Raw genomic sequence first — 18,582 nt, 5'->3', positions numbered from 1 at the left:
ATTAGAACAGTTTGATTTCTTATTATCCTAGTCCTGTTAGATTCTGGGAAAATTGTCAGGAAATTCTTGCTACCTTAACATGTTGTGGCTTACATTTTTGAAAATAAAAACAAAGGAAAGAAAATGAATAACTGTACATTTAAAAAGGTGAATTTTATTCTAATGTAAATTACATGCCACTAAATCTGAGTTTTAAAAAATTTGAAGCATCCCCACAGATAGTTTTATTCACTTACCTAACCATATCTATCACCTTATGAATCACCTAGAAATTGTTAGGTAGGATGTCATAAGAGACCAAAGATGATGCAAATGAGTAAAAGGATTAGCTGATGGCAAAATACATATTAATATTTATAAATTCAGGCCTAAAGATTTGGTGACAGCCAAGCGCTACAATAGGACCAGATTATAAACCTTTGCAAAACTATTCATCTCTACTCCTAGATTATCTGCCTCCCAAATTCAGGTTCATTTACAGTAATGAGACATGGTACTGTGATGGTTTACCATAGCTTATGCCAGAATGGGGTCATATGCTCAGCCCTAAATATAAACAGAAGTTCAGGTATTACAACAGGGTTTTGCCTAGGAGGCTTCAGTATATCTTGACTGTATCGTTGCCTGTATATTCATATGCCTTTTTCCTAAGTCCTGATTCAATTTAAAGTAAATAATTAGTGCAGCCTGGCTTATCAGAGGAATGTCGTATTGGCTTCAAATAATTTTTTATTCAGATCCTTGGTTCCACATTTGAATCAAAATTTTAGCAACAGAGATGAACCCTCAATCAGTCTGAATATGGCTACTACTTTAATGGGAAATATCATAAAAAGCTAGGTTAGAAGTTTCTAACTCAAATCTTTGATAAGCTGTTTGTTGATTAGAAACAACTGGATTGACTTTTTGATTTCCCATGAAGGATTTCTACTTTAAGGCTAAGCTACAACTATTAATTGGAAATTTAGAATGGTCAAGGAGAACACGTTTAGTCTCTTTAGGCCATGGGAGTTCATCATTGCTTTTATAATATAACCACTATTGTATATTATTGAGAATCTCTGTTCTGGTCACTAGCACACAGTTAAGATTAAGAAACTTGGCTAAAGTTATAATGGTAGAAAGAGGTAGGGTAAGGTCAAATTTCTAAGACTCCAAAGCTATGCCCTTTGCACTAAGCAATACAATCTTCCTGACATAGAAGATACCTATGTATCCTAGACATCTTCTATAAAATAAATAAACCTAACACTAATTAAAATAAAAAGTTGTTTAGATTAAAATGTTTGTAAAGTTTATCTATCTATTGATTCATTACTATATTCCAACCAGTCAGTTAATTAATTTCATTTGTCTCTATCTTCCCTATGCTGGAAACGAAGATAGGACAAAAACACCTGGGGTGTGTGTGTGTGTGTGTGTGTGTGTATGTATGTGTATATATATACACATATATAAATATACATATATATGCATATATACATATACATATATATACGTGCAAGTGTAGTTAAAAAACACACACATAAAAATATTTTGGAGTTACCGTGCCATGGTGGAGTCCTGAAAGACCTATACACCTCTAATTTTGTTGCCATTTCCCACCCCCCATTTTTTTATAAGTGGTTATGATATAGCCAGGCAAAGAGGTATATTTATTAGAATTTGCCCCAGCATACAAAATTTTAATGTCATGACTCTAGCTTTCTTGCCACCTGAAAATATGTATTACATTTCTATCTAAATGATGTTAGTGAATCAGTGACTTTTTCTTAGTGTCATATGAGCAAATGTTAGTGTCATATGATAAGCTCCATATGAGCAAATGTTAACTGATTATGAAACTTTATTTCTGTTCTTGTCTATCTTGAATTATAAACTCCTAGAGAGAACTAGGTTCTTCAACACACCTTTTTGAAAGCATACAAAAGGAGGTCAAGTAATTTGTGGAGTGAGAGGAACTTGAGGTCTAAAGATTAGGTTGGTTCCAGCTAAGCCATGTACTAGCACGATAAACTTGGGCAAGTTATAGAATTATTTTTCTTAGCCATAATTCTCCACTCATATAAAATGAGAACTATACCAACCTTACAGGATTGCTATAGAACTAAATATGATAATACTCATGAAAAATACCTTGAGTACTTTAAAGTACTATACCAATGTTGATTACTGTTTTTAGCAAACAAGGTTTAATAAATTCAGATTGTGATAATTTGATTATATAAATTATAAAAACTACTTTCAAAACCAGTTTTTCCTGGAACTTAAATGGTAAACAGTGTTTCTGATGTTTCATGAAAAATATATCTAAGTTCTTTTTAATTTTTTTGTTAAAACATTGTCTCTTTATAATTTAGCAACTTCTCTCTGCTTGGATGTCATAATTGCTTGGGTTTTTTTTTTCCAGCTTTTTTTTTTTTTTTTTTTTTTTTGCGGTACGCGGGCCTCTCACTTTTGTGTCCTCTCCCGTTGCCGATCACAGGCTCCGGACACGCAGGCTCAGCGGCCATGGCTCATGGGCTTAGCTGCTCCGCAGCATGTGGGATCTTCCTGGACTGGGGCATGAACCTGTGTCCCCTGCATTGGCAGGCGAACTCTCAATCACTGCGCCACCAGGGAAGCCCTTTCCAGCTCTTTTAAAAAATTTTTATTTTATATTGGGGTATAGTTGATTAACAATGATGCATCAGCCTCAGTGTACAGCAAAATGACTCAGCCATACATGTACGTGTATTTATTCTTTTTCAAATTCCTTTCCCATCTAGGCCACCATAGAATATTGAACAGAGCTCCCTTCACTACATAGCAGGTCCCCGTTGGCCATCTGTTCAACACATAGTAGTGTGTATATGTCAATCTCAAACTCCCAATCCATCCCCTCCCATTCCTCCACCCCGGCAACCACAAGTCCATCCTCCAACTCTGTGAGTCTGTTTCTGTTTTGTAAATAAATTTATATCATTTTTTTAGATTCCACATAAAAGTGGTATCATATGATAATTGTATTTCTCTGTATGACTTACTTCACTTACTGTGATAAGCTCCAGGTCCATCCACGTTGCTGCAAAGGGCGTTGTTTCATTCTTTTTAATGGCTGAGTAACATTCCATTGTATAAATGTATCACAGCTTCTTTATCCATTTATCTGTCAATGGACATTTAGGTTGCTTCCATGCCTTGGCTATTGTAAACAGTGCTGCAATGAACATTGGGGTGCATGTATCCTTTCAAACCATGGTTTTCTCCAGGTATATGCCCAGGAGTGGGATTGCTGGGTCATATGGTAGCTCTATTTTTAGTTTGTAAAGGAACCTCCATACTGTCCTCCATAGTGGCTATACCAATTTACATTCCCACCAACAGTGTAGGAGGATTTCCTTTTCTCCACACCCTCTCCAGCATTTATTGTTTGTAGCCTTTTTAATGATGGCTGCTCTGACTGGTGTGCAGTAATATCTCATTGTAATTTGATTTGCATTTCTCTAATAATTAGCAGTGTTGAGCATCTTTTTATGTGCCTCTTGGCCATCTGAATGTCTTCTTTGGAGAAATGTCTATTTAGGTCTTATGGCCATTTTTTTATTGGGGTGTTCGTTTTTTTGGTATTGAGCTGCATGAGCTGTTTTTAGATTTTGGAGATTAATCCCTTGTCAGTTGCTTCGTTTGCAAATATTTTCTCCCATTCTGAGGGTTGTCTTTTCATCTTGTTTATGGTTTCCTTTGCTGTGCAAAAGCTTTTGACTTTAATTAGTTCCCATTTGTTTATTTTTGTTTTTATTTCCATTATGCTAGGAGATGGATTGAAAATATATTGCTGTGATTTATGTCAAAAAGTGTTCTTCAATTGTTTTCCTCTAAGAGTTTTATAGTATCAGGCCTTATATATAGGTCTTTAATCCATTTTGAGTTTATTTTTGTGTGTGGTGTTAAAGAATGTTCCAATTTTATTCTTGTACATGTAGCTGTCCAGTTTTCCCAGCACAATTTATTGAAGAGACTGTCTTTTATCCATTGTATAGTCTTGCCTCCTTTGTCATAGATTAATTGACCATAGGTGCTGGGTTTATTTCTAGGCTTTCTATCTGTTTCACTGATCTATATTTCTGTTTTTGTGCCAGTTCCATACTGTTTTGATGGCTGTAGCTTTGTAGTATAGTCTGAAGTCAGGGAGCCTGATTCTTCCAGCTCCATTTTTCTTTCTCAAGATTGCTTTGGCTATTCATGGTCTTTTGTGTCTCCATACAAATTGTGAAATTTTTAATTCTAGTTCTGTGAAAAATGCCATTGGTAATTTGATAGAGATTGCACTGAAGCTGTAGTATGGTCATTTTGACAATATTGATTCTTCCAATCCAAGAACATGGTATATCTTTTCATCCTGTTTGTGTCATCTTTGATTTCTTTCATTAGCATCTTATAGTTGTCAGAGTACAAGTCTTTTGCTTCCTTAGGTAGGTTTATTCCTAGTTATTTTATTCTTTTTGATGCAATGGTAAATGGGATTGTTTCCTTAATTTCTCTTTCTGATCTTTCGTTGTTAGTGTATAGAAATGCAACAGATTTCTGTGTATAAATTTTGTATCCTGCAACTACCAAATTCATTGATGAGATCTAGTAGTTTTCTGGTAGCATCTTTAGGATTTTCTATGTATACTATCATGTCATCTGCAAACAGTGACAGTTTTACTTCTTTTCCAATTTGTATTCTTTTTATTTCTTTTTCTTCTCTGACTGCCATGGCTAGGACTTCCAAAACTATGTTTAATAAAAGTGGCAACAGTGGACATCCTTGTCTTGTTCCTGTTCTTAGAGGAAATGCTTTCAGCTTTTCACCATTGAGTATGATGTTATCTGTAGGTTTGTCATATATGGCCTTTATTATGTTGAGGTATGTTGCCTGTGTGCCCACTTTCTGGAGAGCTTTTACCATAAATCAGTGTTGAATTTTTGAAAAGCTTTTTCTGCATCTATTGAGATGATTATATGGCTTATATTCTTCAATCTGTTGATGTGGTGTATCACATTGATTTGCAGATATTGAAGAATCTTTGCATCCCTGGGATAAATCCCACTTGATCATGGTGTATGATCTTTTTATTGTATTGTTGGATTCGGTTTGCTAGTACTTTGTTGAGAATTTTTGCATCTATGTTCATCAGCAATATTGATCTGTAGTTTTCTTTTTTGTGTGATATCTTTGTCTGGTTTTGGTATCAGGGTGATGGTGGCCTCATAGAATGAGTTTGGTAGTGTTCCTTCCTCTGCAATTTTTTGGAAGAGTTTCAGAAGGATAGGTGTTACCTCTTCTCTAAATGTTTGATAGAATTCACCTGTGAAGCCATCTGGTTGTGGACTTTTGTTGGGAGTTTTTATTATTTATTTATTATTATTGTTTTTTTCGGTATGCGGGCCTCTCACTGTTGTGGCCTCTCCCGTTGCGGAGCACAGGCTCTGGATGTGCAGGCTCAGCGGCCATGGCTCACGGGCCCAGCTGCTCCACAGCACGTGGGATCTTCCCGGACCGGGGCACAAACCCGTGTCCACTGCATTGGCAGGCAGACTCTCAACCACTACACCACCAGGAAAGCCCTGTTGGGAGTTTTTAAATCACAGTTTCAATTTCAGTAATTGTGATTGGTCTGTTCATATTTTCAATTTCTTCCTGGTTCAGTCTTGGAAGGTTGTACCTTTCTAAGAATTTGTCCATTTCTTGTAGGTTGTCCATGTTGTTGGCATAGAGTTGATTGTAGTGGTCTCTTATGATGCTTTGTATTTCTGTGGTGTCCATTGTAACTTTTCCTTTTTCATTCCTAATTTTATTGATTTGATCCCGCTCTCTTTTTTTCTTGATGATTCTGGCTAAAGGTTTATCAATATTGTTTAATTTTTCAAAGAACCAGATTTTAGTTTCATTGATCTTTGCTATTGTTTTCTTTGTCTCTATTTCATTTATTTCCTCTCTGAGCTTTATGATTTCTTTCCTTCTACTAACTTTGGGTTTTGTTGTTTCTTGTTTCTCTAGTTGCTTTAGTTGTAAGGTTAACTTGTTTATTTGAGATTTTCTTGTTTCCTGTGGTAAGACTATATTGCTATAAACTTTCCTCTTAGAACTGCTTTTGCTGCATCCCATAGGTTTTAGATCATTGTGCTTTTGTTTTCATTTGTCTCTAGGTATTATTTCCTTTCTGATTTCTTCAGTGAGCCATTGGTTGTTTAGTAGCATATTGTTTATCCTCCAAGTATTTGTGTTTTTTTTAGTTTTTTTTTCTTGTAGTTGATTTCTAATCTCATAGTGTTGTGGTTCGAAAATATGCTTGATATGATTTCAGTTTTCTTAAATTTTCCGAGGCTCACTTTGTGGCCTAGCATGTGATCTATCCTTCAGAATGTTCCATGTGTGCTTGAGAAGAATGTGTATTCTCTTGCTTTTGGATGGAGTGGTCTATAAATCTCAATTAAGTCCATCTGGTCTAATGTGTCATTTAAGGCCTGTGTTTCCTTACTGATCTTCTGTCTGTCAATCTTTCTAATGAGGAAAGTGGAGTGTTAAAGTCCCCCATTGTTATTGTGAATTTCTCCTTTTATGGCTGTTAGTGTTTGCCTTATATATTGAGATGCTCCTATGTTGGGTGCATAAATCTTCACAATTGTATCTTCTTCTTGGATTTATTCCTTGATCATTATGTAGTGTCTTTCTTTTTCTCTTGTAACAGTCTTTATTTCAAAGTCTATTTTCTCTGATATGAGTATTGTTACTCCAGCTTTCTTTTGATTTCCATTTGCATGGAATACCTTTTTCCATCCCCTCACTTTCAGGCTGTATTTGTCCCTAGATCTGAAGTGGGTGGGTCTCTTGTAGAGAGCACATATATGGGTCTTGTTTTTGTATCCATTCAGCCACTCTGTCTTTTGGTTGGGGCATTTAATCTGTTTATGTTTAAGATAATTACTGATATACATATTCTTATTTCCATTTTGTTAATTGTTTTGGATTTGTTTTTGAAGGTCTTTTTTCTTCCTGTTTTGTTCTCTTCTCTTGTGATTTGATGAATATCTTTCATGTTGTGTTTGGATTGCTTTTTCTTTTTTGTGTATCTTTGTAGATTTTCCATTTGTGGTTACCATGAGGTTTTGATGTAGCACTCTATGTATAAAGAAGATTGTTTTAAGTTGATGATCTTTTCATTTTAAATGCATTTCCAATATCCTGCATTTGTACTCTCCTCTTCTCACAATTGCTGGTTTTGAATTCGTATTTGTATGTGGATGATTTCCTACCTTTACTGTGTGTTGGCCTTTACCAGAGAGCTTTTCCCTTTGTAATTTTCTTGTTTTTAGTTGTGGCCTTTTCTCTTCCACCTAGAGAAGTTCCTTTAGCATATTTTGTAAAGCTGGTCTGGTAGTGCTGAATTCTCTTAGCTTTTGCTTGTCTGTAAAGCTTTTGACTTCTCCATCAAATCTGAATGAGAACCTTGCTGGGTAGCGTATTCTTGGTTGTAGGTTCTTCCCTTTCATCACTTTAAATGTATCTTGCCAACCCCTTCTGGCCTGCAGAATTTCTGCTGAAAAATCAGCTGATAACCTTATGGGAGTTCCCTTGTATATTATTTGTTGATTTTTCTCTTGTTCTTTTTAATATTTTTTCTTTGACTTTAATTTTTTCAATTTGATTACTGTGTGTCTCTGCATGTTCCTTCTTGGGTTTATCCTGCCTGGGACTCTCTGTGCTTCCTAGACTTGGGTGACTGTTTCCTTTCCCATGTTAGGGAAGTTTTCAACTATTATCTCTTCAAATGTTTTCTCAGGTCCTTTCTCTCTCTCTCCTCCTTCTGGGACCCCTATAAAGTGAATGTTGGTGCATTTTATATTGTCCCAGAGGACTCTTAGACTGTCTTCATTTCTTTTCATTCTTTTTTCTTTATTCTGTTCTGTAGCAGTGATTTCCACCATTCTGTCTTCCAGTTCACTTATCCATTCTTCTGCCTCACTTATTCTGCTATTGATTCCTTCCAGTGTATTTTGTATTTCACTTATGATATTATTCATCTGTTTGTTTGTTCTTTAGTTCTTCTAGGTCTTTGTTAAACATTTCTTGTATCTTTTTGATCTGTGCCTCCATTCTTTTTCTGAGATCTTGGGTCATATTTACTATCATTACTCTGAATTGTTTTTCAGGTAGATTGTCTATCTCCACTTCATTTAGCTGTTCTTCTGGGGTTTTATCTTCTTCCTTCATCTGGGACATATTCCTCTGATGTCTCATGTTGTCTAATTTTCTGTGATTGTGGTTTCCATTCCGCAGGCTGTGGGGTTGTAGTTCTTTTGCTTCTGTTGTCTTCCCCCTGGTGGAGGAGGCTGTCTAAGAGGCTTCTGAAGGCTTCATGATGGGAGGGACTGCTTCCTGCCCACTGGCGGCTGGAGTTGGGTCTTTTTCCTCTGGAGGGCAGGGCCATGTCAGGGGATGTGTTTTACGGGCAGCTGTGTGCTCAGAAGACTTTAAGTTGCCTGTTGGATGATGCGTGGGGCTGAGTTCCTGCCCTGTAGGTTGTTTGGCCTGAGGTGTCCCCACACTGGAGCCTACAGGCTGTTGGGTGGGGCCAGATCTTGGAGAGGAAATGATGGCCTCCAGGAGGGATCACACCAATGAGTTTCCACCAGTGTTTTTGTCCTTGCAGTGAGCCACAGCTGCCCCCCCAACCTCCACAGGAGACCCCCCCAATACTAGCAGGTAAGTCTGCCCCAGGCTCTTATGAGGCATCTTCGTTTTTTCCTGGTCCTGGTGCACACGAGCCCTTGTGTGTGCCTCCAAGAGTGGAGTTTTTGTCTCCCCCAGTCCTGTGGAATTCCTGTGATCAAACTCCACTGCCCTTCAAAGCCAGATTCTCTGTGGGCTCTTCCTTCCATTGCTAGAACCCCAGGCTAGGGAGCCTGATGTGGGGCTCACACTTTCACTCCTGTGGGAGAACTTCTGTGGTATAATTATTTTCCAGTTTGTGGATTGACCACTTGGTGGGTATGGGATTTATCACGATTGTGCTCCTACTGTCTCACTGTGGTTTCTTTGTCTTGTAGGATGTAGAGGATCATTTTTGGTATTTTCCAGCATTTTTTGTGGTTGATTGTTCAGCAGTTATTATTTTGGTGTTTTTGTAAGAAGGGGTGTGCTCACATCCTTCTACTCTGCCATCTTGTCTCCACTGACCGGATGTCATATAATTCCAATTGTGATTATTTTTTGTAATTCCCATATTTTTTGTTCTCAATTTATTAATGAAAATCAGGGGGAAAGCTCAGGCTTTACAACTAAATAGAACTCAGTTGGGATTCTAGCTCCACTTATTTAAATACTCTGAGCTTCAGTTTTCTCATCAGAAAAAAGGCATATCACAGGGGTGTTGTATTACACAAGGAATAAAAAAGAAACTGCTGTCTTGGAAAATTGTGGGTTACAATTATTTTTAGGTTCCTTAGTCACTGACTTTACTTGGGGTCTAGAACATTGGTAATTCAGGTTTGTTAAAGTTGTAAATCTAGTCACAACTATTTTTTAATGAATGCCTAATTTAAGAAGCTGTACAACTTGTGTTTGATTCTGATTTGGTCCCTATGAGCAGCATCAAATATTCAATGAATCTGCATAAAATTTACAGGACCTTTTTTCTGCTCACTACTTTTGAGACAGCAGTGCCCCTCTGAGGTGATTCTTTGCAGTTTCCATGATAATCACAGTTGTTTCTGATCACAGAAAATATTTAATTGTATCATGAAGAGTTAAGAAGAATTTTTACAAAACTACTTTTTGGCTGTTAGGTTTTCCCTAAATTATCTGTTGGCCACTCCATTATTTTCTTATAGGCCTGATGAAATTATCCAGGTTTACAGTAAAAAAACCCCCACCACTATCTAAATTCTATGGCAAATGTCAAAAGCCTTAGGTATTCCTGCTTTATATCTCCTGAAGTTGGTGTCTGTAGTTTTAACCACTGCTTTAGGAAAATTAGTCTTCATTCACTGTGAGAGACCTGTGTTTTCAGCACAACACGTAAGAATAAAGGTTTTGAGACAAATTGTGAAGTCTAGAAAATTATGGAGTATGAATAACTTCTTTGTTCATAAAAGAGATTTTCACTTTCACCTGGCAAGTGATGTACTTGATTCCTCTGTCTCACAGCTGGTATTTCATTCCTATAAAAGCCTGGTGCTGCCTCGGGAGTTCTGGTAGCAAGTCCTAAAGGAAGGGAATAAAAAACTATTGGCATGTAATTTTTAGCCCAAGTAAACCAAGTATTTTTACCTTAGAGGTGAATTTCATGATAACTATTTGGAAGGGTGTCTGTTTTGTGCCTTTACCTGAGTATTTTGGTACTGCCTCAACAGAGGACTCTTTGGAAGGAAGAAGCATTCTTCTTTAGAGGATGTAACGGGGTTCTAGACATGTAGAATCACACAGAGGCAGCATTCAAACTAGGCTATGATACCTAGTTCTAACTCAGGTTTGAGAACAACAGAGTTGATTACTTCTTTTTTAGTATTTTGTGACATTATTTTTTGTGATATTTTTTAATAAAGATTTTTTTTTTTTTTTTTTTTTTTTTTTGCGGTATGTGGGCCTCTCACTGTTGTGGCCTCTCCCGTTGTGGAGCACAGGCTCCAGATGCACAGGCTCAGCGGCCATGGCTCACGGGCCCAGCCGCTCCGTGGCATGTGGGATATTCCCGGACCGAGGCACGAACCCACGTCCCCTGCATCAGCAGGCGGACTCTCAACCGCTGCGCCACCAGGGAAGCCCAAGATATTTTTAAGGATAAATATTTCTATCACCCTAGTCTTCACTTGAATTTGGTAGCATTATAAGTCTGTTGTATATTGTGGACAGTGAGAATCATGAGGATGGATAGCTGCATAGGTAGCAGCTGTATTAGGACATAATGCTAACCTAAAAAATGATGTTGAACTGGGAAAATGATTTTTAAAGGCAAACCTTCAAGTAGGACAAATTAGAAAAATGCACACCTTGTGGGCAGATATAACCCTACAGTTGAAGGCTTGGTTAGTTTCTTGGGCCAAAGAAAAAGGGGCTGTTTCCTTTAGGGGACTGCAGTTCTGTTCCAGGTAAGTGGAGCTAGGGCTCATGTTAGCTTCTGCTCACCCCCTTGGGATGTATGTTTATGCAGTGCACAAAATGCACAAGCTTACCTGGTGAGGGAAAAATGGTTACACAGCTTTAAGGAAAAATAATAACAATTTGTATAACTATTGCTTTAATGTTGGTTTCTGCAGATAGACTGTCAGTTCCATTTGGCATGGGGTATGTTAATTTTGTTCATTAGTTTATTCTCAGTGGATATCATAATATCACTCTAACTGTAGATATTGTAAATTACTTGTTAAATAGTTGGGTGAATGAATAATATGAAATGATTGTTATCCTGGAAGCTGAGAACATCAGCATTCTGGTTGGCTCACTGGGACCCTTTCAGCTCCCAATCCCTACTCTTGTCTCTCTCATCATCCTAAAGGAAATACTTAATAGTCATTCTATTAATTAGAATTATTATTCTATTAATATTTAATTTAATAAAATATTAAACTTCACCCTATATTACTTGTGGTTTATTGGGCTAAAAGGGAGTTTAAGATCCATGTAGGAAAGCAGAGTTATAAAATGATTATCAGTTTCTGGCTCTCCTAATTTCTGACCTCTCTTACTCAGAGATATTCCTCATAATTAACTCTGAAATCTTGAAAGACTCATACCTGAGACTGGAAAAAAGAAAAGATATCTGCTAACACCACATCTATTCAGCATTGTTTTGGAGGTCCTAGCTAATTTTTTCCCTTAGAAAGAAGAAATGGAACTGTCATTTTAACAGGGGGGAGCATAATTGGATACATAGATAATCTAAAAGAATTGACAAATTACTGAAATAAGTTTATCAAATATTCCGGACGTGAGGTCAATATACAAAAATTAATTATTTTTATATTCTAGCCATAAAAAATAATAAAAAGATATTTAAAAATTTACAACATAAAAATATCAAATACTGAGTAATAAAGCTAATGAAAGATGTGTAAGACCTCTACAAAGAAGACTAAAAATATTAAAGTAAAGAAGACACATAAATGGAGAGATACCAAGTGGAAAATTCATTGTTGAATGTCATTTCTGACCAAATGATCTATAGATGAAATAAAATTACAATCACTATCCAGACATATTTGTTTGTGTGCAAACTGACGTTTTTTCTAAAAGTTATATGAAAAGAAAAGACCTAAAATAGCTATAGCATTCTTGAAAAAGAGCTACAAAAACAAAATTGAGGACCTATACAACCATCAATACTATAAAGCTCCAGCAATTAAAACAGTGTGGAATTGGATTAATGGTAAACACACAAATGAAATAGAACATAAAGTCTAGAAACATGCACATACATGGTAGAGTACACTAATTTGTGGCAAAAGTACCATTTCAGTGTAGTGGGGGAAATGATAGTTTTCTCATAAATGGTCCTTGTCAACTGGATACCTAAATGAAAGTAATAAACCTTGACTCTTTCCTCACATTAGACACAGAAATACATTTCAAATGGAACTTGAACTTAAAAGTGAAGGTACAACAATAAGCCTCCTAGAAGATAGGGAAATAGTTTTATGAACTTGGGGTGGGCAAAGATTTTCTTAAAAATAAAACAAAGCACATAAAGCACTAATAATAAAAGAAAGTATTGATCAATTGAATAACATTAGCATTAAAAACTTCTGCTCATGATAAGATCACCTTTAAGAGAGTAAAAGCAAGGCACAGAATGGGAAAAGATATTTTGCCCTATATACATCCAACAAAAGTACTTCTTTTTATGTATGTATCTACCTATCTACATACATATGCAGAATTTCTTATATATCAAAGAAAGTTGGCAACATAATAACAATGAGTAAAATACTTGAATATCTTATAAAAGAGGATATTAAAAATAGTCAATAAATGTAAAAGTTCATCAAAATCATTAGACATCAGGGATATGCACTGCAAGTTAATTCTACAGCAGGACAGCACTATATACACTCCAGAATGATTGAAACTGAAAAAAGAAAATTGGAAAGTATGTGGAACAAATAGAACTTTTATACACCGTTAATGGAAGTAAAATTGGTGCAACCACTTTAGAAAACTTGGTAGTATTTCCTGAAGCTGAACATATGCATACCCTATGACCTCAAAACTCACTCCCAGATACATGTAACACAGAAATGAGTTATATTTGTATTAAAAATTAGACAAGATTGGTCATAAAAGCTTTACTTATAATAGCCCCCAACTGAAAACCACCTAAAATGTTCAGCAATAATAAACTGCATAAATTGAGATATATTCATATAATGGATCATTACACATCAATAAAAATCATTCAGCAACATAGATATCATACACATAATGTTGAACAAAATAAGCAAAAAATAAAAGTAAATACTGAATGATTCCATTCATCTGAGAGTCCAAAACCCACAAAACTAATCTATGATGATAAAAGTCAGAATAGTAGGTAACTTTGTGGGGGTTAGTGGCTGAGAGGGGCATAAGGGGAGGTGCCCGGGGTTCCAGTAACATTCTATATCTTGATCTGTGTAAGTTTACTTGGTGTATTCATTTGTAAAAACTAGTCTACCTGAACTCTTAAGAATTATGCACTTTGAGGTTTACATATTGCACCTCAGTTTAAAAAAAGTTTACCTCAAAAGAGGTAAGGCCAAGGAATACAAAAAGAAATTACAAATAAAAGCAAGAGTTGTGGTATTAATAGCAAACAAGGTGAATTCAGGTGAAGGACACAATATGAAATGAACAATGGTGATTAATGGTAAAGAATGTATGGATATATCTTTGAATATTTACACATGAATATTTTAAAAAATAAACAGCAGATACAAGGAAAAATAGACAGAAACACATGATTAATACAATATTTTAATTCACCTTTTCCCCATCTTTGACAAGTCAAGTAATCAAAATATAAGTAATGACATGAGAGACTTAAATAATATGATTAATAAGGTAAAACTTACAGCTACCTAATGCCACATATTTACATTAAATAACTCTTGGGTCAAAGAAATATAAACAAACTGTTTACTATATAGAAAATACTGTTAATGCAATCATAATATATCAAAAGCTATTACATGTTAAAACAGAGTTCAAAGAGAAATTTAGCCTTGTTTTATCAATATGTAAGAAACAATAAATATAAATGAATTAAGCATCTACCACAAACAGGTGAAAAAGGAAAAAGTAAAATGAAGGAAAACAGAGGAGACTAATAAAGATAAAGCAGAAATCAGTAAGCTAAAAAACAAATTTAAAAAAACCAGTAAAACCACTGTTTGGGTTTAAACAGCAAAATAGATCAATTTAGTTACCCTAATTAAAGAAAGGCTCTCAATCTTTTCATATGTGTATTGTATATTTTTAGAAATGTTCCGTAATGAAAAAATTTTTCAGAGAAAGTACAAACATACAAGATAAGTAACTATAAAGGGTAAATGACAGGGGAATTCTACTAAAATGTTAAAAAGTAGATAACCAATAGTATTTAAATTGTTGGGCATAAAGAAGTCCTTAAAAGAAAAGATCAATGATTAGAAAAAAACTGCTCTAAGGCAAGATATACCACAAGCAAAGTTAAAAGTTAAAATTGAGAAAAATATTTGGATCTCATGTCATAAAGGGAAAATCTTCTTAACTTATGAAGAGGACTAATTAATTTAAAAAGAATGAACAACCCTATAGAAAATGGGCAAAGTATATGAATAGATAATTTACAAAAAATATTTAAAGAACTCTTAAATATATAAAAGGGTGTTCAACATCACTTATAATATGTGAGAGGTAAATTGAAACTGCATTGACATATTCTTTTTACCAAACAGACTTGCAAAGATAAAAAAATTTGATAACCAATATTTTCATGTTATTGCTAGAAGGAGAGAGAACTGTGCAAACCCCAAGAAGAGCAGTTGGGGAGTATCTATAAAGATTAAACAGGTGTATACTCTTTGACCCAGCAACTTCAATTTTAGGAATTTATCTGATAGATATACCTGCACACATTTAAAGTGAGGAATGTACCAAGGTTAGTCACTGTGGCATTGTTTGACATAGCAGTAGACTGGCACTAAACTATATGTCCTTTAATTGGTAAATTGATTAAATAAATTATAGTACACACATGTAATTCAATATCATATAAATGTAAATAATAAGAAAATACTTTATGTAATGAAATGGAAAGCAAGATACACTGTAAAGTGAAACAAGCAAAGTACAACGAAGTGCATAGTATTACTATTTTTGTACAAAACAGAAGGCAAAAGTCTGTTTCTTTTTGGTTTGTTTACAAACACAAATTGCCTGGAAGGATAAACAAGAAACTACCAATAATGTTTAATTTTTCAAGAGAGTAGAAACAATGTATGGGGAAGGATGGGAGGGAAATTTATTTTTATTCTATTTCTTTTTGATATTAGAACCTAATAAATGTATTACTATTCAAATTCAGATTATGGATGAGAATTTAAAGTGAGGTTAAATTGAATTTGATATAGAATATTAAATTATATTTTAATTGAAGATTTCTGACACGGGAAAATATCAAAGTAATATTTTAAGGAGATTAATTTTGCAACATGATATGCAAAATGAATTCTAAGAGGGAGAGATGGAAAATAGAGACACCTGTTAGAATAATTTTGTAATATTCTAGGTATGGTGTAATAAATACCTATATTAAGATGGTGCCAATGGGAATGCAAAAGAAAGGGTAAATGTATGAGACCATGCTTAACATGAAAGCAGTAAAATAAGGATTAGATGGATATGATTAAAACAGAAATTTACACAGGACACAACTAGATTCTATTCAGCCTACATTCCTGAAGAATAACAATAAACAACTAACAACTCTTAAGGAAGTACATTGAAGAATGTCACAATTCCAGCTGAATTTCTAAAAGTCAAAATTCATTGCTTTATAAAGAGATAACTAAATGTTTATAAATTTGCATGAAGTTAAAAATAAAATAAATAAAATAATTTAAATAAAAAAATAATTTTTTGATACTCTATGAAAACAGATCTACAATTCAATGTCAAAGATATACCTAATTTTTTGGTGCTTAAAAATTTACACATTACTATGTGTATATTACAGAAAAATCAGGTAAATAAAAAATTTTTAAAAAGCAAATTATTCACAATGCTGACACCCAACAATTTGTACTATACCTTTTTTTTTCACAGACCTTAAAAACTTATTCCTAAGAAGCTTTATACTCATATTTTTAATATAATGGGCTCACAACATATATTATCATTTTTCTTTTGCCAATGAATATACATGTTTCAAAACTATGATCCAGAGGGATGGTTTCATATGTTACTGCACCTACAGTATATATTTCCCACTAATTCAGCTCTAGCTATGAGACAGTTTCTGTATAATATTACAATTTTTACTTAGCATTATTAATATATCTGCAAAATAACTTCCTTTAAAATGTTTTTAGAAGTATTATACTCATACCTCTGATCTTAATTTTTTGGGAAGTAATAAATATTTTAAGACATTTATTTCTATTTTATTTTGGAATAGAATTTGCTTATGGTTAAATTTCAAAATGAAATTACACCTAATTACCAAAATTATGAATTTCTCAAGAATTATGAAGATAAAGCAGTAGATTACTGCAATGAAGTAATCTTCAAAAGATTGAAAAATACCACTCATGTTTACCTGAAGTGGGAGACTTGCAACGCTCAAGTTCCAGGGGAACTGGACTGTCATTCAGCTCAGTTAAACCTGAAAATAAAATGACAAAAAATGAGAAAATTTGCTAAAATTTCGCAGATAATTCTTATTAATTCCTATAAGTTTTAAAAGGTTTTATTTTTCCCCGTGAGAACTTTTCTATGCTTATGTTATGACAATTATTTTGAAAAATTTTAACAATGACATAGGAAAAAATAAGCAATAACTGATACATAAAGGGTAACTGAATATGATGGTGGAAAGATATAAAAGTCCTTTTCTTATTTTTTCATATGAAGTTAACTGTTTTAGTAAATGATGTAGTTTCATCTGAAAATAAACCAAGAAAAACATGAAGTAGAAGGGGTTTTTAAAAAGATCTAATCAAATCTTCCACTTCCAAGAGAAACGGTTATTGGCTTTTTAAAAGACCTTCAAGGAGATATAACAAATTTTAAATATTATACCTATTTATAAAAATGCAGTATTGTATAGTAAATACTAAATGATTTATTCAATGGTATCAAATTCCTTCTTATAATAAGCACTATATTTTCCTCATTTCTAATATTTCTTATATTCTATTGTCACTTTCCTGAAAAATATGAGGATAGGCACAATAGATTAATAAACATTTTGTAATTCCCACTATCTGCCAGTCTGCTTTCCTGTGTCATTCACAAAATATCCTTAGGGTTTTCCTACCCTTATTGGAGAGTTTCATATTTTTTCTTTGTAAATAAGTATTCAGAGTTTCTACTTTAATGTAAATCCCATACCCAGGGGTACTTAAGAGCCATTGTCAATTACCCAAACCATCTTTATTCATATTCCTTTCCACCACCTCCTTTATATAATTTGTACCAATAAACTTGCTGTAGGTTCAAAAAAATCATAGAATTTTAGAAAATGTCCATTGTCACACTCTATCCCAACCCTTACATTTTATAAATAAGAAACTGTAAGTTCGGAGAGCTTAAACTATTTAAGGTTACAGAACTGAGTAGTGCCAAATCTTCAATAGAATTCTTTATATATTTTCCTTAAGAGTCTTTTGTCGGAAGTAGGTATTGTGAATATTTTCTTCCATTTGTGACTTAACTTTCCATTTTCTTGGTGACAATAAGATGTCTTTTGATGAGCAAAAGATTAATTTGCCTTAAGGGCAATTTATTGATTTTTTTCTTTTCTTTAGAATTTTTTTTTTTTGGTTCCTATATAAGTAATCATTGCCTACCCCATGGTAATGAAAATATCACTCTTTGTTTTCTCAAGAAACTTTTTTAATTTTTAGCTTTCATTTTCAGGGCTATAATTAATCTCAAGTTAATTTTGATTATGGTGTGAGGTAGGGATTAAGGTCCATTTTCCCCCTATTTGCCCAGTTGTTCATGATTATTTATTAAAAAGATTTTCCCTCCTCATTGATTTGTGTTAGTGCCTTAGTCAAAAATAAATTGACCATGTATGTATGGGTCAAGTTCTGGATTCTCTATTCTGTAATCATTGGCCTATTTGTCTTTTTTTTTTTTTGACTACCACACTATCTAATTAATGCAGGTTTATATTACATCTTGTAATCAGGAAGTGAAATCTTCCAACTTTGTTCTTTTGCAAAAGTGTTTTAGTTATTCTAGATTCTTTGCATTTCTACATACATTTTAAAATCAGTTTGTCAATTTCTATAAAAAGATATGTTAGATTATTATTGAGTTGTGATAAATCTATAGATAATTTGGTAGAATAAATATCTTAAAAATATTGAGTC

The 18,582-nt window shown here is 34.0% G+C and overlaps 1 protein-coding gene across 5 annotated transcripts in view; it reads right to left on the bottom strand.

Annotated features, from left to right (window-relative positions):
* Positions 1-18,582, bottom strand: part of STXBP5L (syntaxin binding protein 5L) — a 360,323-nt gene that overhangs the window by 61,098 nt on the left and 280,643 nt on the right. For 4 of the 5 annotated variants that reach the window (XM_060010734.1, XM_060010730.1, XM_060010732.1 and 1 more), the window contains 2 exons: positions 16,800-16,865; positions 10,139-10,231 (listed from right to left, as the gene is read on the bottom strand). In XM_060010734.1, the coding sequence (XP_059866717.1) occupies positions 10,139-10,231; positions 16,800-16,865 (159 nt within the window). The remainder of the gene's footprint in view (positions 1-10,138; positions 10,232-16,799; positions 16,866-18,582) is intronic. The other variant, XM_060010733.1, reaches the window with a different exon arrangement.

The sequence above is a fragment of the Delphinus delphis genome, chromosome 4 (assembly GCF_949987515.2).
Source record: "Delphinus delphis chromosome 4, mDelDel1.2, whole genome shotgun sequence".
NCBI lineage: Eukaryota > Metazoa > Chordata > Mammalia > Artiodactyla > Delphinidae > Delphinus > Delphinus delphis.
The sequence above is the reverse complement of the archived record's forward strand: the minus strand, read 5'-3'. Positions and strand labels throughout refer to the sequence as shown.